This window comes from Mastacembelus armatus, chromosome 22 (assembly GCF_900324485.2).
Source record: "Mastacembelus armatus chromosome 22, fMasArm1.2, whole genome shotgun sequence".
NCBI lineage: Eukaryota > Metazoa > Chordata > Actinopteri > Synbranchiformes > Mastacembelidae > Mastacembelus > Mastacembelus armatus.
In genome coordinates this window covers 19,061,226-19,084,667 of record NC_046654.1, presented here as the reverse complement: position 1 = coordinate 19,084,667, position 23,442 = coordinate 19,061,226, and the positions used below count along the sequence as shown (strand labels likewise).

At 38.9% G+C, this 23,442-nt stretch overlaps 1 protein-coding gene across 1 annotated transcript in view; it reads right to left on the bottom strand.

The window, feature by feature from the left end:
* nrxn3a (neurexin 3a) overlaps positions 1-23,442 on the bottom strand; it is a 221,435-nt gene that overhangs the window by 175,719 nt on the left and 22,274 nt on the right. The window contains exons 3-5 of the mRNA XM_026306642.1: positions 20,113-20,133; positions 19,379-19,405; positions 15,243-15,254 (exon numbers count right to left, since the gene is read on the bottom strand). Of these exons, the coding sequence (XP_026162427.1) occupies positions 15,243-15,254; positions 19,379-19,405; positions 20,113-20,133 (60 nt within the window). The remainder of the gene's footprint in view (positions 1-15,242; positions 15,255-19,378; positions 19,406-20,112; positions 20,134-23,442) is intronic.

Below are 23,442 nucleotides of genomic sequence, written 5' to 3'. Positions count from 1 at the left end.
AATCATAATTAACATAAAGGTACACTGAGAGATGACTGAATAAAGGGAGAGATGTTGAGAGGAAAGAAAAAAATAGAGAAAAAGAAAAAGGGAGAACAAGTGCTAGAGCCCAGAGAAAGATGAATGATAGAGTCTAAATGAAATGCCATTCCCAATAATTGGGAAAAAGCCTGTGCCAGAGAGCAGGTCACTTAAATTGATATACTTAAGCAGTGTTGCCTGAAGCATGGTGTGCTTGACAAAACTGTTAACATTAACTTTCCAAAATCAAAATGAAGGGAGGGAAGGCAGAAGGGGAGGAACGAAAATAAAATAAAATGCATTGCTGTTTGACAGCTGTGCAGCCTGGATGCTGGCACTTGGATGGTATCAGCAGTGGCAAATAACGTGAGGCACACAGACCCACACAATCAAAGATGCTTCCATACAAACACACCTTTACAAATAAACTCTTCTCTCTTATTCATATCATATATCAGGTATCTGTGCATGTGACGCAGCAGCAGAACCTGGCAGCTGTACATTGTTTTTTACCTCTCAGCTTTGTTATTCCTTTTAATGATTATTACGGGTTTGTTGACTGCAATAGTCACATCCGACATGAGTTTTTAAAAAAAGCCTCTAAACCAGCATTATAAAACAGACTTTCTCTTTGAAATACACACACTGCCCCTGGCAGAATTCAATAGGAGGAGGATAAAATGCACTTCCATTTAATTAAGATAACCAGCACATTCTCGCTCATAATCTCTTTTTCCTCCATCTCTTCCTCTCCTTCCATCTTTCTTTCTGCGCTTGAAATGTTGTCAGTAGGAATCTGGATTTAATCGTTTCCCAGATCGCCGCCATGTTTTTCCTTCCCTGAAGCATGTTCTCAGTCCCCCACCCCCACAACCTCCTCTTTCAAATGTCGTCTGGGGAGCATTCTGCAGCCCATATGTGTTAGCTTTGCGGCAAATGGGCTATTGGGATTGACATCTTCAGCTGAACGGGTAAATTCATTCTATGAGTCAGTGTGGTAATGCAGCAGTGCTCCACTGGACTACATTCAGCTGCATTTTGCAGCTGAGCTCACAACTGATATGTGAAAACTGGGATTTTAACATCATGGACCAAAGAAAAATAATGTGGAAAAGAAAAAGCTACATTACCAGGTGATATAGATACAATAATGGGTTGACAAGAAATGGTTGAGATGGGTTTTTACATCTGTACACTGGTTCTAGAGGCATATCCTCGGGGTCTTGAAGTGTGATTGCTGTGAGAATGCAGTTTATAGAAAAGAACACTACTTTTTTTTTTCAAATACAGGTTATGACTAAGGTTTGAAGCTTAGTCAAAACCTGAAGTTGAAAGGAACTTACAGTCATACTGAATTACTGAATGTATTTGGTTAAAGCAATACTGAACTATCACTGATCAAGATGAGGTTGAAATAAATTGTTTGAGGACTTTCATAATAGACCTATCCAGCCTAGTCCATACTAGATACCATTTTCCACATACAGCGTGATAAAAATGTTGTATTTTTATTGATAAGTAATATTTTCCCATCATATCAGGCACATAACAGTTTACACATTTCAAAATGAAACATTACATGAATGTATATAAAAAAAAATGTGTATTGTATAATATAAATCCTAAGCTTAAAAGGATAAAATAATACTATACTTATTTAAAAAACAATTCCATATGTAGCTATATTTTGACATTTCTATGAATATTTTGTTTTGGCTTCTTTTTAATATACTTATATCTGTAAAAACTAGGTGAACACTGTTTTGCTATTTTCCAGTCAGTTATTACAAATGGAAATTCAATTCAATTTTTTCACATTAGTCATTATTTTCTAATGTAGGGATATTTATGGTGCTATGGTGGGATTGCTGTAAATGTAGTGTACTGTAATGTTGAGATGTTATACTGCGCATCTATGGTAGACCTTAAAGGAGCAGTGTTGTTGAATAAAATTCTGAGACGTCTTTATTAAAATTAGCAGCTTGGCCCAAAGATGCCTTCCTGAGCAGAATTAGTCCTGCCTTATGTCACAAACAAGGGTTCCCCTGTAAAACACATCACCAGTGTATCACAGGGATGTCACATAGAGACAGACAAATATTTACAGTCCCACCAGTCAACCTAACCTGCATGAAATTGGACTGTGGAAGGAAGCAGGAGAAAATGCACCCAGACACAGGGAGAACATGCAGACTCCATGCAGAAAAGCCCTGGTTAGCCCACAACACTTCTTGTTGGCCACTGCACCAAACCAAAGTTCCACAATACCATCAGACCATTAAAAAATAATTAACTCTTCCATTTTCTTGTTAACTGCATTTTAACTGCATTACACTGCATTGCTTCCAAATCATAAATCATTAGTTACATGACTGACTTTGTCAAGTTGGAATATTTGTAAAAGGTCAGAGTGAAACACATAAACACACGCTGAGTGCTGGATATATCATATATACACACACATGCATCTCAATAAATTAGAATATCATCAAAAAGATTTATTTCAGTAATTCAATTCAAAAAGTGAAACGCATATAAATTCATTACACACAAACTGATATATTTCAAGTGTGTTATTTTATAACTTACTAAAAAAGCAATAAAACCAAGACTGAAACCAATAAATTTTTAACACAAATATTGGACTAACAAAAAATATGTACCGCATACTTAGTCCAGGCTCCTTTTGCATGAATTACTGCAACAATGCAGCGTGGCATGGACACGATCTGCCTGTGACACTGCTGAGGTGTAATGGAAGCCCAGGTTGCTCTGATAGCGACCTTCAGCTCTTCTACATCATGGTCTGGTGTCTCGCATCTTCCTCACAAGGTCTCAAGTTTGCTGGCCAATCAAGCACAGGGATACCATGGTCCTTAAACCAGTTATTGGTACTTTTGGCAGGGCAGGTGCCAAGTCCTGCTGGAAAATGAAATCAGCATCTCCATGAAGCTGGTCAGCACAGGGAAGCATGATGTGCTCTAAAACTTCCTGGTAGACAGCTGTGCTGACTTTGGACCTGATAAAAGTGCACCAACACCAGCATATGACATGGCTCCCGAAACCACCACTGACTGTGGAAACTTTACACTGGATCTCAAGAAACTTGGATTCTGTGCCTCTCCTCTCTTCCTCCAGACTCTGGGACCTTGATTCCCAAATGAACTGCAAAATTTACTTTCATCTGAAAAGAGGACTTTGGACCACTGAGCAACAGTCCAGTCCTTTTTGTCCTTAGCCCAGGTGAGACGCCTCTGAAGTTGTCTCTGGTTCAACAGTGGCTTGACACAAGGAATGCGACAGTTGTAGCCCATGTCCTGGATACGTCTGTGTGTGGTGGCTCTTCAAGCACTGACTCCAGCTGCAGTCCACTCCTTGGGAATCTCCCCCAATTTGTTGAATGGGCTTTGTTTCACAATCCTCTCAAGGCTGCTGTTATCCCTGTTGTTTATGCACCCTTTTCTAACACGTTTTCCTTCCATTCAACTTTTTATTAATGTAACTGGATACAGCACTCTGTAAACATCCAGCTTCTTTAGCAATGACCTTTAATGTCTTAACCTCCTTGTGCAGGGTGTCAGTGATCATCTTCTGGATAACTATCTAGTCAGCTGTCTTCCTCATGATTGTGTGGCCGACTGTACCACACTGAGACACCATTAAAGGCTCAGGAAACCTTCGTAGGTCTTTTGAGTTAATTAGCTGACAAGAGTGTGACACCATGAGACTCCAATATTGAACTTTTTCACAATATTCCAATTTTCTGAGATACTGAATTTTACGTTTTCATTAGCTGCAAGTTAGAACAATCAAAAATAAAAGAAATAAACACTTGAAATATATCAGTCTATGTGTAATCAATCTATAAATGTTTCACTTTTTGAATTGAATTTCTGAAATAAATCAACTTTTTAATGATATTCTAATTTGAGATGTACCTGTAGAAATGCTAAGCTGAAAGTTTTTGCTTTGTTGTTTCTTCATCAATCTCAAGAACAGATGCACTGCGATGTGCTGTACTTTGCAATATTATTAAAAAATGTCTGTCCAGTGGAGATAACATTACATAGCTTGCACTCATATTCTCAGGGTGTCACTGTCACCCCTCTGTGACAGACATCCTCTGCTCTGGCTATCACTTTCTTACTCCCGCTCACTCTCACATTTATCGAGGGTTTAAAGGTGTTTATGGTTAGAAGCTGAGAATTCCCAGTGCTCCTCATCTCCTGATTTTCAAGGTTAGCAAGAGTATACACCTCTGTAGTGCAATCAAACCTGATTAGTTGATTAGCATACTACTTGCACATTATTACCCATTGAGTGAGTTCATTGTCGCTCCCCAGAAAACATTGATCTCCTCTATACATTCATGCCCACATTGCATACAGTACATACAATACAGATGCCACACATAGCTACACACCTGTACCAATGGTCCTTTAGATTGGGGAATTTTCCACACTTAGTAAAGTCTCATACATATCACAGTCATATAAGAAGCTGGAAGATATTCAAGCAAAAATTGACAAAAGCTCAAGATTCTGAATGAATAATTTCCCAAAAAAATGACTTTTCATATTATCATGTCATGAAAATCACCAAAAATTGTCCAGACACTGTTATTCACAGCTGGCTTCTTATAGTTAATATAATTATTCCAAAAGAAATCAGACTAATTATCTGTGACCATTTGCTTTAAAACAACACTATAACTTTTGCTCACGGTTTCCCACATCTGGTTGAGAAGCGCAATTGTCTGCTACCAGTGTCGTAAATGGTGTTGCTGTATAAGGTTCCCTGTGGGCAGTGTGATACATGTGAATTTGTTGACTGAGCTGGTGGAACTGGTGAATCCAGAGTGTAAGCCCGTCCGGTATTGATTCATGTTCAGGCTCATGTCTGATCACTTCCTGCAACAAAACCCCAAAATGTTAACCCTTTCTTCGCTGGCTCTGCCATGGTGTTGGTCTTGAGATTTCTTATAGTTAGCTGTTGGCTAACTCCACCCATGCTACGAGTGAAACATGTGACGTATGACGTAAAGCAGGTCGCACTCATCCTCTGGTAGCAGAATTGGGGGATGAGTGATCCTACCTGAATGCGAAAGTTGCATAATGCTGTTGCAGCCGATGTGAGTGGCGGTAGAATTGTTCTACCACTGAAATAATTTTAGAGACATTATTTTAAGGTCAAAAAACTACATAGTGTTGCTTTAACTTTTCTCTTTAACAACCATTAAGCAGTAGTAGTTTTTTTAACAGCCAGAATGGTTATGCCTGTGCCTGATGGTTTATGTTGTCATAGGGTAACTGGAGCTGAAATCACTTATGTTTAAAATTGTTTCAAATTTTCTGCCAACTGTTGACAGTAAAACAGGCAAAAAGGCAATTTCATCATCCATCCTCTCCATTTTCCCCAAGACTGTACAAACTTGAAGACTGATACCTACAAAAACTGAACAAATAAAGATCTTTTAACCAACTTAATCCTCGTATTGTCTTCAAATTTACTACGCACCTTTTGTCCTCCCAGGTCAAATTTACCCAGTCTGTTTTAACTGCTTATAAAGTATGAGGTATAAAATGATCACCAATTTTTTAGTTTCATCTTTTTAGTGAATTTGTTTCCAACATAATAACATATATTTTACACTTATTTTTAACATATAGTATGATAGACCTCATTTAAAAAAAATAAAATTAAATTATGCTTCATTTTTTAGTATAAAAACCGGAAATTCTGAATTATTTTCACTATGGTTATGATCAGAGGCACACAAGTAGATGGAATATCACAGACTCGTATATATCAAAGTTTAGAGAAGATATTGTTTTGAAACCATTTAAATGTTTTTAATGGCAGCAAATGGTCACACCAGTTGTCCTCCTGGGTCAAATTGACCCGTCTAGTTCGACTGTTTATTAAGCATAAAGTGTAAAGTGACACCATTCTGTGTTACATATTTTTAGCCAACATCATTCCAATTACCACTACCACTATTTTAAACTTCTTTTAGATCTCTTATTCTTTTTATTATGCTTAATTTATGAACAATAAACCTCTATTACAATTACACCACATTTTTGAATAAAATAAGCAGAAATTATTAGTTACTTTGGATAACCACTAACTGGTATATCTCAAACATTGGCCAGGATAGCCAGGTAAAAATTGACCGATGCAATTGTATTCCTAAATAGAGAGCAAATATATGATTTGCAAAGCACAACATTTATTTCATAACTGTTTTCAAATTCTTAAGAATACAATCAACAGAAAAACAGTTTCTGTGTGTAGTGCCATGAAGGTGGATCAGAAGTTGTGTGCAAATCAGCAAATTGGTTGCTTTGAAGTTGTGTGTGTGTTAGAGGTCATTTGGGAGTTGGGGGGCAATCCATGTGCCTCAAGGGCCACTGGCCTGCTAGTTTTCCAGCTTCTAATTGGCAGAACACATCTGACCCAAGTAATCAGCATTGGTAAGGCAGGGACAGTTGGAAAACAAGCAGGACTGTGGCCTTCAGTGCCCACGTCTGGTATAGTATATAGCCCATTGCACCACTAAATGTGGCCGGGTCAAATTGACCCGGGAAGACCACAGGTGCTATGAATTTTAATAAAACACACATAATTCAACAAAAATAGTCATAGTAGGGACCCATCCACGTCATTCTTAATCAATTATATGGAAGAAAAACAAAGATATGACATATTAACTGTCAAATTGACCCGAAGACAACAGGAGGGTTAAACAGATTTTTTTTAAACCTTTGCCCACGGGGAAAATGCCAAAAAGGAGGAAAAGGATTAGAGTTTGGGTTATATCCTGTATGCATACAATTTGAGGTGAGTGAACTAGCATGCTTAACTTCAAATAAAGCTATATGCTTAGGCAAGGCAACTTTATTTATACAGCGCAACTTATACACAGGGCAATTCAAAATGCCTTACTAAAAATTAAAAATAAATACTTGAATACAAATTATTTATTTAATATGTATGACTAAAGATAACTGAAAATAAGTGATTCGTCAAAGTCAGGCATTAAAGCTCTATATCAATCGCATACAACACACAAGTAACATCATCGGTCTCTGATATAACTCAAATATCAGACATTTTAAAAGTTCTGAGGAAAAAGAATGTATACATATAACACATTGTGTGACTTTATATGTTGACTGGCTGAACATCAGCTGACCCAGACTGGACCACACCCAGTCAAACCTGCTACAGTCAGTCGAGGCACCCACACCATTTTCATCATCAGCTCAAATGTTTTAACATGCATCTGGTAAAACATCCACACAGTGTTGGGCAAGTTATTTCCCAAGTGTAATATTACTAGTTACTGCCACTTGAAAGTAATTAGTTACATTTCAATATTACTGTCTCTGCATTGTATTGCATTAGACTACTTTTCAGTTACTGAGTTTCTCTTACCAAAATACAGAAAGATGAGTAGGCATTCTAAAATGTAGTTTATTTATCTAATATGTATCCAGTGGAGGTCATGCTATTTCTCCATGTAGAGAGTTCCCTTGGTTTTGCACATAGATTGTAATTGAGTTTTACATCCTTGTCCTTTTTCCTGATGAACTGAAAATAATGGGAGCATGTCCATCCTACAAATGTAGAATGTGTCTCTGCAGTCATCTCAATCATCGAATACTAACTAGGAAAATAAACAAACATAGGAAATAAACATTCTATTTTACCTTCGTACCTGCTTAGTTTTGGGTGAAAATGCGTTGTTGTAATGTGCAAGATTGTAATGGGTATAATATTACCAAGATTTTATTAGTAATGCATTATGTTACTGCGGTACAGCTAAAAAGTAATGTATTTCTGCAATGGTGCTAGTTTTATATTGTGTTACCCCTAACACTGTCCACAAATAGGACTTGTACCACACACAACAAGTCATAAAGTTCCTTAGAGAATAGTTTATATTGGTTTTATTTTGGTGGATGATGCATCACTGACTAGATTATTCAGGGATGAGATAGTTAAAAACATTTCTGGCTGCAATGTAGTTCTCACCTCTACATTTGTTCAATCAGTGATCAGTGCGATTACTTGACCTTCACTAACCCAGATGGTGCCCAGTATTGAGACAAGGTGCTTGGTAGCTGCCCTTTTAAAAGTAATCCTAGCTGCTAAGGATAACTACTTACGGGACACTTCAGTACTTGATTGAATGCTCAGGTTTGATATTATTCCAGCTCTTCTACACTACACCTAATTATATTTCTTTCTATTTCTATTTATTTTTAAGTGTGTATTATTCTGTGTATTTTTGCAACTTTGTGTGACAAAGCACACAGAGAGCCACTGTACTGAAGGCAAATTCCTTGTGTGTCCAATATACTTGGTAATAAATCTCATTTTGATTCTCATGATTTTGTAAAAAGCAAAAAAATATTCTATAAAAATGGACACAATCCATTAAATCAGCTAAAAAATATACTACAAATTCAGTTTTAACAAGCAGATACTACAGGACCTCAAAAAACCTCAAAAATAGTTAACAAATATTAGAAAAACATGAAAAGAAGTAGACAGTGAGGGACATAGGGAACAAATAATGTGTTGTGCTCTTTCTGTTTTGTCTGGTTCTGTTGTTTTTGTTGCCACTGCTGTGTTGGCATATGATCCCTGGCAGCACAGGGCATGGCACAGGGCATGGCACAGTATGAACAGCTCGGGTGTTAGTGGTTCACCAATAGTGGCTTTGGTCTTAACCTCATAACAAGGTGTCAATGTGTAAAATTTTCTACATCCCTTCTGTTAGGTTTAGATAGTATATGGACATTATATACTGACTACAGAGACTTACATATAGACAAAATATATTATGTGTATATGCACAGGTGATGTAAAATAAGACAAAAAAAACAACACTTTATTAATCCCCAAAAGTGTAAATACACCTCAAAATTCTTAAGTTTTGCTGAGAATCAATCTGATGTGGCAGACTCCACATCGAGCTCTACTGAGCTTGTGCTGCCTTTCAGTTCAGCTTTGTCCAGCCACTAGTAGAATTTTTCAATATCAGCCACTTCTTTATTTATATCAATATGATACAATGTATGCTTTTTAATATACTACACTCTCACATAAAAACATCTTCATTTTTGCTGTAATATTGCTCCTCCACCACCAGATCTCAGTTTACCACAATTTGGTAAACAGTTGGCATGGCAGCTGTGGCTCAGGAGGTAGAGCAGGTTGGCCATGAACCAAAGGGTTGGTTGGTTTGACCCCTGGCTTCACTAGTCCACATATTGAAGTGTCAATGGGCAAGACGCTGAACCCCAAGTTGAAGCCAGTGGCTGGTCTATCGGTGTATGATTGTGTGAGCGAATGGGTGAAAACGCAAATAGTGTAAAAGGGCTTTATGTGCACTTTGAGTGTAGAAAAGTGCTCTACAAGTATAGGACCATTTACCATTTAAAACCATAAATTACTCATACATCATACACACATTTCAGCTGAATTCCTTATTTACATGTACAAAAAAGAATCAATGTCAACAAATCCATTTATAAATCATATTAAAAATTAGTTTAAATTTGATCAGATCATGTCTTGTAACCATCAGATGTTCTTTGATATAATTCAGCTGATTGTTGTATGTACATTGTGAATTGGAACTGTTTGTAGCCCAGGTATAAAATGCATTTAGAACAGATGTTCAATAAGTACATGTGGGTCACTGAGGTTTTCAAATTTTGTCAGTAGCATTCTTATTTTTATATAGAAATTTCAAAAAAATGTAAATGTTTCAAATTTATTTTTCTCTAAACCTCATCACACTGTGTCCACAAAGCATAGTACATGCCCCCCAGGCACCCTTCCCCTCCCCCGTTATGATGCTGAGCTATCCTCACCCTCCAGGTCTGGCTCATGGACCAGCACTCAGTCAAGCGCAGAAAACACAACTGTCCATGCTCCCACCCCACTACACCCACTAAACCCAGAATCCACTAACCCCCAACATATCTGTCCCTTTTGACAATAAAATCATTATGACATCATTAATCCAGTCAAGCTTTACTTTATAGGTCATTTCTAGTTACTATTGGATGAACATCTCTAGCTTACAAATTATTTATAATTAAACTGACTCTTTATGTTGTATGTTACTACTGTAGCAGTAGCACCATCCATTAGGAAAATATCTCACTATTCTACCATGCTCTAAAGCAGCTCTGTTCATGCATGTGCTGTAAACAGAAAGTGTCGAAATTTAACCTATAACCCCACAAAATACTGCTTTTTCAACAACAAATGACCTATTTTCATATTTTGTTGAAAGAGTTGCAATCTGCACCCCAGTGGCCTGCCCAGGACATTTTCACTGGGGTGGCCAAGGTGGGCCATAGAGCTAGGGTGGGGTGGCCATGGCACAGTGAACCTTAATGACTGGCAGGTGATCAGAATGTGTAATACAGATGTTCAATGTGTTGCATTGCAATCTTCAGCAATAAACAAACGGTGCCATGCTCACCACCACCACAAAAACTAAAGCTGATAATACAATCTGAACAGCACTAACAAGCAACTACCATTCTATTCAGTTTCTGTTTGACTGCCACCCATCTAACTCTCTGGGAACCTGTGATTATTTTATCATGTCTATTTTAATAATCACTAATTATGTGAGCATAGGCTACACATTCTCTTAGGCCATTAGTGAAATAAAGCCCTCATCTCTTCCCAAGTTAAAAAAGAGCAAAATCCATCTGCTTTAACATGAAGTATACTATATAATCATGAAAAGTGATACATGTCAAATTAATGACTTTTAATTGACTTTTATTCAAACAAAAGTGAATGACAATACATAAATAAATTATGAAATGTGTAAATAACCAAAGAAATCTCAACTCCAAAGTTTGTATATTACTAATGTTATGTTAACAATAGGGGGTTATAATAATTAGAATAAGGAATTTCAGTTCCCCTTCTACAAAGAAAAAAAAAAAACGCTTTATATTCAGAACAATACATGTACATGCAAAAAGCTTTTAGGCATCATCAGTCTTCAATTACAAAAATAAGCATTTGCACTCTCAGGCTAGCAAGAGAGTAATGGTATGGTGTAGTTAACGTTTGCCCTACAACTGCTGTACCGCTGCATGCTTGATAGAGTTTTGACACATTCAGAAGTAAAGTCAACTTAACTACACATACAGTGGGTACGGAAAGTATTCAGACCCCTTTAAATTTTTCACTCTTTGTGTCATTGCAGCCATTTGCCAAAATCAAAAAATCATTTTATTTCTCATTAATGTACACTCAGCACCCCATCTTGACAGAAAAAAACAGAAATGTAGAAATTTTTGCAAATTTATTAAAAAAGAAAAAGTGAAATATCACATGGTCATAAGTATTCAGACCCTTTGCAGTGACACTCATATTTAACTCACATGCTGTCCATTTCTTCTGATCCTCCTTGAGATGGTTCTGCTCCTTCATTGGAGTCCAGCTGTGTTTAATTAAACTGATTGGACTTGATTAGGAAAGGCACACACCTGTCTATATAAGACCTTACAGCTCACAGTGCATGTCAGAGCAAATGAGAATCATGAGGTCGAAGGAACTGCCCAAGGAGCTCAGAGACAGAATTGTGGCAAGGCACAGATCTGGCCAAGGTTACAAAAGAATTTCTGCAGCACTCAAGGTTCCTAAGAGCACAGTGGCCTCCATAATCCTCAAATGGAAAAAGTTTGGGAAGACCAGAACTCTTCCTAGACCTGGCCGTCCAGCCAAACTGAGCAATCGTGGGAGAAGAGCCTTGGTGAGAGAGGTAAAGAAGAACCCAAAGATCACTGTGGCTGAGCTCCAGAGATGCAGTAGGGAGATGGAAGAAAGTTCCCCAAAGTCAACTATCACTGCAGCCCTCCACCAGTCGGGGCTTTATGGCAGAGTGGCCCGACGGAAGCCTCTCCTCAGTGCAAGACACATGAAAGCCCACATAGAGTTTGCCAAAAAACACATGAAGGACTCCCAGACTATGAGAAATAAGATTCTCTGGTCTGATGAGACCAAGATTGAACTTTTTGGCGTTAATTCTAAGCGGTATGTGTGGAGAAAACCAGGCACTGCTCATCACCTGCCCAATACAATCCCTACAGTGAAACATGGTGGTGGGAGCATCCTGTTGTGGAGGTGTTTTTCAGCTGCAGGGACAGGACGACTGGTTGCAATTGAAGGAAAGATGAATGCGGCCAAGTACAGAGATATCCTGGAAGAAAACCTCTTCCAGAGTGCTCAGGACCTCAGACTGGGCCGAAGGTTCACCTTTCAACAGGACAATGACCCTAAGCACACAGCTAAAATAACAAAGGAGTGGCTTCGGAACAACTCTGTGACCGTTCTTGACTGGCCCAGCCAGAGCCCTGACCTAAACCCAATTGAGCATCTCTGGAGAGACCTGAAAATGGCTGTCCACCAACGTTCACCATCCAACCTGACAGAACTGGAGAGGATCTGCAAGGAAGAATGGCAGAGGATCCCCAAATCCAGGTGTGAAAAACATGTTGCATCATTCCCAAGAAGACTCATGGCTGTACTAGCTCAAAAGGGTGCTTCAGCTCAATACTGAGCACAGGGTCTGAATACTTATGACCATGTGATATTTCAGTTTTTCTTTTTTAATAAATTTGCAAAAATTTCTACATTTCTGTTTTTTTCTGTCAAGATGGGGTGCTGAGTGTACATTAATGAGAAATAAAATGAACTTTTTTGATTTTGGCAAATGGCTGCAATGACACAAAGAGTGAAAAATTTAAAGGGGTCTGAATACCGTACCCACTGTACTTCTCAATCGATAGATGTCCGAATAATCAATTAACTTACTAACCGACCTGCCTGCTTACCGACTCTCAACCACTGTAGCATGTGGTATCAAATTACCCTCAACTTCCTCATGCTCCACAGCTCTCACTGGTCAGATCTATGCTGACCACAGATCAGTTCTCATGCACTCAGTTTAGCATGACTGCAGTAGTTGGACATGGCAAACTGACGGTGAATCAGTAGATCAACATCTGCCCGTATGGGTTAATGGACTTGACCAACTACAAATCAGTAGGGGTGGTCACTAGGGTGGCCAATGAGATTCTGGTGGTGGCCATGGCCACCCCTGGCCACCCCTCTAGACACACCCCTGTTGCACCCAAAATATTAATTCCTTCAGTAGCTAAAACTAGAACTTGATTCAAATAAAGCAAATGTTGACATCTGGATTGGAAAAATATTGTGGGAAATTTGTAGTACATTTTGACAGATTAGCCATACAGTATGAATTTAGTTTTATGAATGAAATGAGACACTGGGATGCTGATGCATAAATATATAAGCAACAAAAATATGCTGTTCAAGTTACCAAATTGTCTACCACAATATTGATTGGCCAGTGTGGATTATGACAGCATTGCTTTGTCAATACCATTAATGACCTTGCTTGCTTTTTTTTTTTGCTTTTATATATTATTTTTTTATTATATATTTTATATATTATTTTATATATTGCTTATATATATATATATATATATATATATATATATATATATAAGAGAGGAAAAGCATCTAACAAAAAGAAATTAATGAAAATGAAATGAAAATGAGTATAAAAGCACTCCATGACAGTAAAATATGACTCAGAGACACAGTTTCCTATTTTTCCTGTCTGTACTTGTCTTCATGCCACCAGTGAGCCGCCATGCAAATAGAGCTAGAATGGTGCCTCTTGTCTTCCTAACAGGAGGCGACAGGGAGCCTGATGCCTAATAATGTCTACCATCTCACTCAGGGATTAGACACAGCAAAAACTAAGAGAGACAGGTGGTGAGGGAAGAGGAATCTCCAGAAGCGTACACAGGCCTTGTTCTGTGAATGGGGGTAGTCATTACAGGCATACACAGCTGGCAGCAACAAATCAAAGGTTCTGAAGGCAAACAATAAAAGACATCTTCCTGTACTAAAGCTGCTAGCACTTCTAGCACCAGACAGGACCTATAAATTCCACATTTTCATACTAATTGAATTTGTGTTTGTCAACCACAGTATGGTACAGCTTTTCATGCCACACATTTAAGAATTGTAATGGAGTACGAAAAAATATTTGACTGTTGTATTACACCAACTTAGTTATAGCTTGTGAACTTACTAAACTGCCCATTTTTCTCCCACATACTCTAGGTGTGCGTTGAAGATTTCACCCAGTGTCAATCTACTCTGGCACTGAAGAATCATTTGACTATTTCTGGACTGAAGTGTCAGTAGTTTAACGATCAGTAGCAGACTAAACTAATGTTAGATGTCATTCCCAGCAGCATTTCTTGGGATTTGAAGAAAGGTTTCTCAAGGACTTCAAAACTGCACAAAAATAAGACCTCATTAAGTGGCTGGCAACCCATTCATTGGACAGTTTCAGTGAGCTACCCTCCTGCAACACTGAGTTGTATGGCAGTCTGAAGGCAGTTATTTCACAGCATTTTCACCATCTAAACCTGTCTCCTAAAAGGTTTGTTCATAAACTGTGTGCCCAATAATGTTGTGATGGTAATGTTGTCAGTGGTTGATTTAAATTTTGTGAATAAATGGCAGCAGCAAAATCACGTCACTCCAAAAACCAGAGTTCACATCCACAGTCATGTCTGGGGTTTAGCCCAGGAAAGGAAAGGGAAAGAGATTGGTTTTGTTTAAATATAAATAAAAGTCAGTGTGAATAAAACATAATAAACAAAGGTAAAAACTAATGGATTTTTTCACACCACAACAAACATGACTAGTTAATGGACAAGCCTGTTCTGTCACAGCTTCCATCAGCCAGTTAAAAGAATGAATTCTAAAGAGGGTGGCAAGGCTTGTTATTGAAGTAAAAAAACTTATCCAGAGCCACTGTTGTTCACGTGGCATCATAAAACTGTCTCACAGGTTCCCTCCATACATTGCATGGCCATCTAACAAATTACAAACCATAGAGACAGTAAGAAAATACAAAGCGCCACACTCTGTTTTTCCTCCTACTTCAAAAAAGGTTGGTTTAACGACTTAATCCAAGCACCTTGGTGAAAAACCATTATAGAAGAAACACTGAACACAGACAAGTAAACACATTAGAGCATCAAACACTGCACTGCTCTAACACTTACAGAGCAAGCATATCTTTTCACAAAGACAAAAAAGTAAAGATTTGGAAAAAGCTGTACCTTTACTTTTAGCTAGAGTAGCAGGAGTAGACAGGATCCATAGCAATCAGAGCCCAGACAGGGAGGAAAAAGAAGAGGAAATGCAAGTTTAACTTCTAGCAGCCATCGTGCATATCATTGTGTATAGTATTTGGGTACATATCATGAGGTGAAATCAATATACAGTAGCAACTATAATGCAATTGTACGTAACAAAACAAATAGAGCATGCAATCATGGCACATCATTGCCCTACAAAGGCACAGAGGAGTAACTGCAAAAGTGCAGCATTTTTCAGAAGACCATTTTCTAAAAATATTATTGTAGTCATTTGACAGTTCCTAAAAACAATGCAGATATTGAATTCTGCCTGAATAATCTTCAGAGACTAACCTCTGTGTTATTGAGATGACAGTACTGTGTTTGGCTAAATAAGAAAAGTGCTTTTTCTTTTTTGAAAGTAGTTGTATTTTGATTTAAGAGTAACGAAATTTATCTATTTGGCTGGTATCTCATGCTGCATTTAGTGCTTCCTGTTAGTATAATGGGAAAAACTTTAAAGGCATGTGTAATATTTAGAGAAATTTAGCAGAAATGGAATATAGTGCTTATAAATATGTTGTCATTAATGTGTAATCACCAAAAAATAACAACCATTGCTTTTTCCAAATCTTAGAATGAGCCTTTTAAAACCTATATAAAGAGCGGGTCTCCTTTCATGAAGGCAGCCATATTACGCTGCCATGCTTCTACAGTAGGCCAGAACAGACAAACCATACACTGGATCTAGATAGGGAGCCACGTTTTCCTTTACCCTGTGCCTGGCAATGGGAGTGGTGCTCAGAAGGTTGCATTCTGCAATCTCACCACTGGATGCTGTTAAATCTTTCACATTTTAAATACTGCACGTCTAAAACCTATTTTTCTGTTTTGAGTTACAGTCCTTTCACAAACCTATTTCCCACTGGTAACATTGCCAAGATAGAACATGCTAGCAGTGCTTATCATTGTAATCATAATGATTAAAACATATATATGTATAATAAAAAAAATCCTTTCACATCCCCACGGGTGGTGTGTCTTCCTCAATCTCGGGTCCTCTACCAGAGGCCTGGGAGTTTGAGGGTTCTTCACAGTATCTTCACTGCTCCTAGCACAGCGCTCTTCTGAGCTAAGAGCTCTGATGTTGTTCCTGGAATTTGTTGGAGGCACTCTCCCAGTCTGGGGGTCAGAGCCCCGAGGGTGCCAATTACCACGGGGACCACTGTTGCTCTTCTACATATTTTCTAGCTCTTCTTACAGCCCTTGATATTTCTCAAGCTTCTCATGTTCGTTCTTCCTAATGTTGCTATCACTTGGCATTGCTACATCTACCATTATGGCCTTCTGCTCTTTGTCCACTACTACAAAGTCCGGTTGATTAGCCATCACCAGTTTGTCAGTCTGTATCTGGAAGTCCCACAGGATCTTAGCTCAGTCATTCTCCATCACAGGCAGAGGTGTATCCCATTTTCACCTCTGGACCTCCAGCCCATACTCGGCAGAGATGTTGCTGTACACTATGCCAGCCACTTGGTTATGGTGGTCCATGTATGCCATGTCTGCTAGCATCTTACAACCTGCTGTTATGTGCTGGACTGTCTCAGGGGCATCTTTGCACAGCCTGCACCTGGGGCCCTGCCTGGTGTGGAAGACCCCAGCCTCTATCGATCTTGTGCTCAGGGCCTGTTCCTGTGCTGCTATGATTAGTGCCTCCATGTTGTCTTTCATGGACACTCATGCACTCATGGATCTTTGTTGTTTCATCTCGGATGGTGGCTCTGATGCTCACCACTCCTCGACCCCTTCCTTCCTCTTAGTGTACAGTCTCAGGATGCTGGATTTGGGGTGAAACCCTCCATGCATTGGGAGAAGTTTCGTTGTCTTGACATCAGTGGCCTCTATCTCCTCTTTTGGCCAGCTTATTATGCCAGCAGGGTATGTGATGACCGGCAGGGTGTAGGTGTTGATAGCTTGGACCGTGTTCTTCCCATTTAGCTGGCTTCTTAGGACTTGCCTTACTCTCTGTACTCTATTCTTTTTGGTTCCCATTTACCTGTTGGATTCCAGGGTACTTGTAGCTTTCCTCAATGTCTGCTATGCTGTCAGTTCAACTCCTTCTGTCCTGACAACCTTTCCTCTCTTTATCATCCAACCACTGTACATCCTGATGGTGTGAATCAGTGAGTCAATGTCTCACTCACTCCTGGCATACAGCTTGATGCTGTACATGTACATGTACATGTATGGTTGCCCCATTTTGTAGTCAGTATCTGTAGCCAGTCTTAGTGATGACCTGGCTGAGGGGGTTCAGGCCTATGCAGAACAGCAGTGGGGACAGAGCATGTCATTGGTAGATGGAGACGCATGCAATCAGCTTGAGGTTGGCCACTAGAGGTGTTTTTTGCTGTCCTACTGAGTTTATTATGAAGGTTCTTAGAGTCATATTGGTGTTGAATAGCTCCAAGCATTCCAGGATCTATGTATGAGGCACTGGGTTGTAGGCTTTCTTGTAGTCAATCCAGGAGGTGCAAAGGTTGGTCTGTCTAGTCTTACAGTCTCGAGTGACTGCTTTATCTACTGGTAGTTGATGTTTTGCTCCCCTGGTGTTCTTACCCATTCTTTTCTGTGCTCTGCTCATGTATTGAGCCATGTGCTTACTCATCTTAGCTGCTAAAATGCCTGATAGGAGCTTCCATGTTGTGCAGAGGCAGGTTATCGGATGGTAGTTGGATGGGACTGCTCCCTTTTGGTGGTCCTTCAGGATCAGATTACATAAAAAGAGATTATTTGGTTTCAACTTGAATTGTTCCATTTAAAAGTAGACATTTCAAGCTTTCTATGTATATATTTCTCATGTCTTTGAGGCAAGTATTAGCTGAGATTCAGGTTGTTTTATTTACGTGTCTGTGAAGAGAGATGACAGAAAGAGAAGATAGAGAGCGCACCCCATCTGCTTTCTTTATTTTACAAAAGCCCAGGGTTTTGTTGTTATTATGAGTGTAAACAAATAAAAGTAGACCCTTTACAGATTCAAATGATATATTGCTCTTATCTGTATGATCAAAACTGACAGATTCAAGTTCATTTTGGCGTTATCAGGTGAAGATGCCACAAAACGCACCAGCACGCTCTTCAACCCCTGAGGGTTAATGCTGCATTGGCATCTTCTAGTAGACTTTCAGAGGGTACCTCATTTAGTCTTGGTAACCGGCTGCAGAGGTTCCAGGTGTCCAGCTTACTCATAATCTTCAATCTCAGGACAGCTGCTCTTGAGTTGAGCTTGTGGGGGCTTGTTGTTATTGGGGCTTGTTACCCAATCTCGGTTGGGCATGACAGTATTTCCCCTCTGACCTCTCATCCTGGCTCCCCCGTGCCATAGCTTTTGTGTTGTATCTCTTCAACCTCTTGTTGTGATAGCATTTGCCGTTTGCGGATGTTGGAAGACTGTTAGATGTTACTAATGAACTACTAGTTGTAGTAGCTCATTAGTAATGAGGTAGGCCAGTAGCATTAAGGACTTTTCCTAAGGGCCCACGCTGGTAACACCCTGGTCGGGATTCGCATTCGCACCCCCCATCCACGATCTCCTGCACCAAAATCAGGATCTGTGTGTGTGTGTATACTGTAAATATATTGTAAATAATGTAAATGAGCCACTTTTCTTGGTATGGAGTGGAAAAATTGTGGAGAAAACCTCTAAAAAGACATTATACATAACCTGTATTGCTTCTAATATTGATTTTGGTAGATCATTTTTAGATTTTACACCTTTTAGATTAGAAAACCATCATGTTTTGGATTACAATTTCTGTTTGGTTAAGTTTTGGGGTTCTTCATCATTATGATTACAATAATAAGCAATTGGTTATAGTTAGGAAACAGCTGCAGTCCATATTTGAAGAAGCCAAGTTGATAGGAAAACCAATAGTTCACATGAAATGTGTAGTTACAAGGCTGTGGCTTCAAAGGACATTTAAAACCACACGCTATATCACAATGTACTGTATATGGAATCATGATTTTCCATGTATATTACACACCAACACCGAAATATTCAGGTCCACAATAGGATCCAAATGAAACACATGATTGAGAAGAGGTAAAGAGAGGCATACCTTGTTCTGCCATCATATGTGCAAGGCCTTAAATGGATAAGCAAGGGATAAAAGAGGGGAGGAAGAGTAAAAGAGAACACTTAATGAAGGAAAAACATGGCATCACAAAGCTTCCTGTGGCTAAGCAGGAGGCTTCCTCAAAAGAAACACAAGCATATTAAGCAGAAGTAAAGGCTGCTCAAACACTTCTAGAGTTCAATAACATGGGTCACTTTCTCTGACCGCTTATCTGGATCTAAACCTGCAGTAAGTCCCTTTCTTCTGGAAAAGGAAGTTGTGTACACCAAACTGACAACTGATATGATGAACGTATTAAACAGTTGCATTTTACAGTTACAGTTGCAGTTAATGAGTAGCATCTGGTCACCTGATGAAATCCATGTTCACCTTTTTTAGTCTAACATTGCTGCTCGTTGCTGAGCAGGTAACATACAGTAAGCATTCACAGTGCTTTTCATAAAAGCCAGCTGCCCACTGTAGTAAAACAAATTATACCATTAAAGAAGTGATGTTAAAGTGAAATTGAAACTTTGGCGGCCAGATAGCTGAAGCTCTCTAGAAAGATGGGAGGAGCTGTAGATGAAGGTGATCATTTTCTGTTGATTCATTATTTTTTAAAACAATGTGAAGACCATTTTGGTCTTCACATTGATATAAAACAAATAGGTAAACAAGTAAGCTTTTTGGTAGCTTTTTCATAAAGCGTGTACTTTTTCCCCCCCATTCAAACTCACCTGGCATATTGTTGTAGACCTCTGGAAGAGACAGAAACAGAAAAAAAGAACAAAAAGGCAGCATTAGAAACACTCATATTACTTGCATGTTGACTGTCATGCAAATGATTTTGCAGCACTCTAAATAATCCATACAGAAGGCTGGTAGTGGGCATAGCCATGTGTATGTTCATTAAAATACATAAGGTTTTAGCAATGAGGAGTTAAAGCAGCAACATTTGGATTAAATTTAGAGGAAATTCAGAGGGAAGCATCCAGCGAGATGAAAAGGGGCATCTCTTCCCTCTACATACTGACAAACACATGCTTTTAGACTTTCCATTACTTTCCACTTCAGACACATTATCTTATTATAATCTTATTTGATTAATATTGGCAGGTACTATAGATAGAATATAAATGCATATGCAACGGCAACAAGAAAGAAAAAAAAAAGCACCATAGTGATGTTTTTTTTTTTTTACTGCCTCTGTGGGAGTGGGGCTAGAGAGAGAACAAGGTTGGAAACAACTGGGCCACCAATATCAAAAATCTAAAACTGTCCTGGAGACTGTAAATATGACATTTTGAGGTTTTATCATAGATTAAAATGGTAGTCAAGTGGAAATCTTGAACTTAGTGTAGCTAGATAAAAAACCTGGGGTCATTATTATTGTAGCGTAGAGATTATGGTATAGAGAATTTTCTCCCATGAAAATTGACAGATTTTATTTATGGTTATGACAAGAGAAATGTTAAGACAACTAATTAGCAGATGATCAAGACTAGGTAATCTTACAAAAAAAAAAACAAATTCTGCTGACAGGCTGTCATGACATTTTTGAAGACCCATGCATTCATTATCTATACTCTCTTATTCTTATTTAGCGTCACAGTGGTCTGAGGAAAACAGGGGTACACCATGGACAGGTCACCAGCAGGGCCACATAGAGACAGACAACCACACACTCACTCCTATGGGGAATTTAGGATAACCAGTAAAACTGACATACATGTCTTTGGACTGTGGGAGGAAACTGGAGTACCTGGAGAAAATCCATGTAAGCATGGGGAGAACGTGCAAACTCCACACAGAAAGGCCCCCTGCTGGATTTCAAACCAGGAACCTTCTTGCTGTGAGGTAAGAGTCCTAACCACTAAGACACCATGCTGCCCCACAATTTAGAAGATTTTTTGCCAAATGCTAAAGAGATCAGTGGATTAATGTTTCTTGCCAAAGGTCCCAAAACATTAGCAGGTTAGAAAAAAGACAAAAACCATCAAAACCATTTCTCTTTGATTATTAATATATGTACTTAGGCCACTCACAGAATTGAAGCAGCTGGAAAATTACATAAGAGGTAATTGAGATACATTAAATGTTTTCAGTGAGGACTAATTGGGCATGTTAGTGTATTAATTTGAATACAAGCAGATGAAAGCCAATGAGGTATGCATTGGATATTGATTCAATTTAAACTAAAGACTTGTCAGCTGCACTCCACAATGGAAAAAGTTGGTCAAATGGTCATCTGAGACATCTGGGATATGTATCTGTAAAGGCAAAAGCCTTTGTGTGCTTTCAGATGATTTATTTCAGATTTTAATAGGACTAAACCAAAAAAAAAAAAAAAAAAGAGGAATACCCTTTTCAGAAGGATATTAGAGCGGATTAAGTGTATATGTTCCACGCGCATGTGCTTCCACAGGATACACTGGCAGAAAGAAAGCAGTAAAGAGATTCACAGGAAAAAGCATTTTTCCTCATATTTGATCTATGTCATCTTGTCATAACATTTTGTCAAAGAACTAGACCCTAGGGGGGACCGCTGGTGGTGTAGTGGTAGTGCTCCTGTCCATATACTACCACCCATCCCTGTCATATAGCCTGCATGTCTTCCCTTGCTCTCCCCCTAATTTCATGTCTCTCTCCACTGTCCTATCAAATAAAGGCACAAACTGCCCAATAAAAAAAAAAAAAAAACAACAAAACAAAACAAAAAACTGGACAGAGTCAGGAGTTGTACTTGACTAAAATTTGAATCTAGAAATTTTAGTCAAGTACAACTCTGACTCTGTCCATTCCATTGTATTTTCTCTCTCCTCTATCCACTCACCCCAACCGGTCGAGGCAAATGGTCGCCCAAACTGAGCCCAGTTCTGCTGGAGGTTTCTTCCATTAAAGGGAGTTTTAAGATAAGACATTCATTCTTAATGACTGGATTTTCACCCATGACTTGGATTTTTTTTCCTGCTCATGGAGACCTGTTAAAACCACGGGACAACAGCGCTTTCTCCTCCCTCCAGACTACTCCTTCTGGAGCACCCCACGAGTGTCTGACTGCGGTAGGGGTCTGGCTTCTATATTCAATCAGAAATTTAGCTGCTGCTCACCTCCTCATAAAAAGCTACAGTAGCTTGGACCTGCAATTGTTTGAGGCTCAATTTGTGTGTCCTATACTGTGTGCTATTGTTTATTGTCCACATAAATTTAATAAGGATTTTAGTTCAGTGTCCTCTGACTTACTATTGCCAAAATATGACAACTTGCTTATTTGTGGAGATTTTAAATATTGATGTCTGCTGTCCATCCAGCCAGCAGGCAAATGAATTTCACAATCTTATTTCGACCTGACACAATCGGTACATAGCCCTTCACATTGGCATGGACACACATAATAGACCTTATAATTTCACAGACTTTCAGTATCCATTTTTGCAATAGCTGATACCTGCATTTCTGATCACTTTTCCTTTATATTGGAATTTATGGCCCCTCTTCCTGCTGCTAAATCCTTCACTCCAGCTAGTCACCACTGCACCATCACCTCTACCATAGCTGGAGATTTTGCTGAGGCATTCATCAACACTAGTCTTTATATTCATGACGACTCTGCTGCTCCTACATGCCCAAAGGACTTTATCGCCTTCTTCTATTCAACCTGCTCAGGGATCTTGGACTCCATCACACCGCTTCTAAGACCAAACCTAATCGCTGGATTAACCCTCTGGGGTCGGAGGGGGTTTTGGGGCCCTGGACAAGTTTTGACATGCCCTGACATTTGTGATTTTTTCAGTTGCTCTTAAACATATTAATGGCTAAAGTCAGATAACACTGTAATCAGCACAAACTGGGCTATACTAATATGTGAGCAGCAAGTTTATACATGATTGTGTTTTTGAGAAAACAGTGTTTATGCATGGTTAGTGAAAAACTACAATTTTTAAGTCACTGAAATAAGGCCATTAAACACATACGTAACATTGGTTCACAAGACTTTTGAGAACTGGATCTTGTAGCCTAGAGTGCTTGTTTCAAAATGATGTGAAAATCATCTTGTTCACTCATTC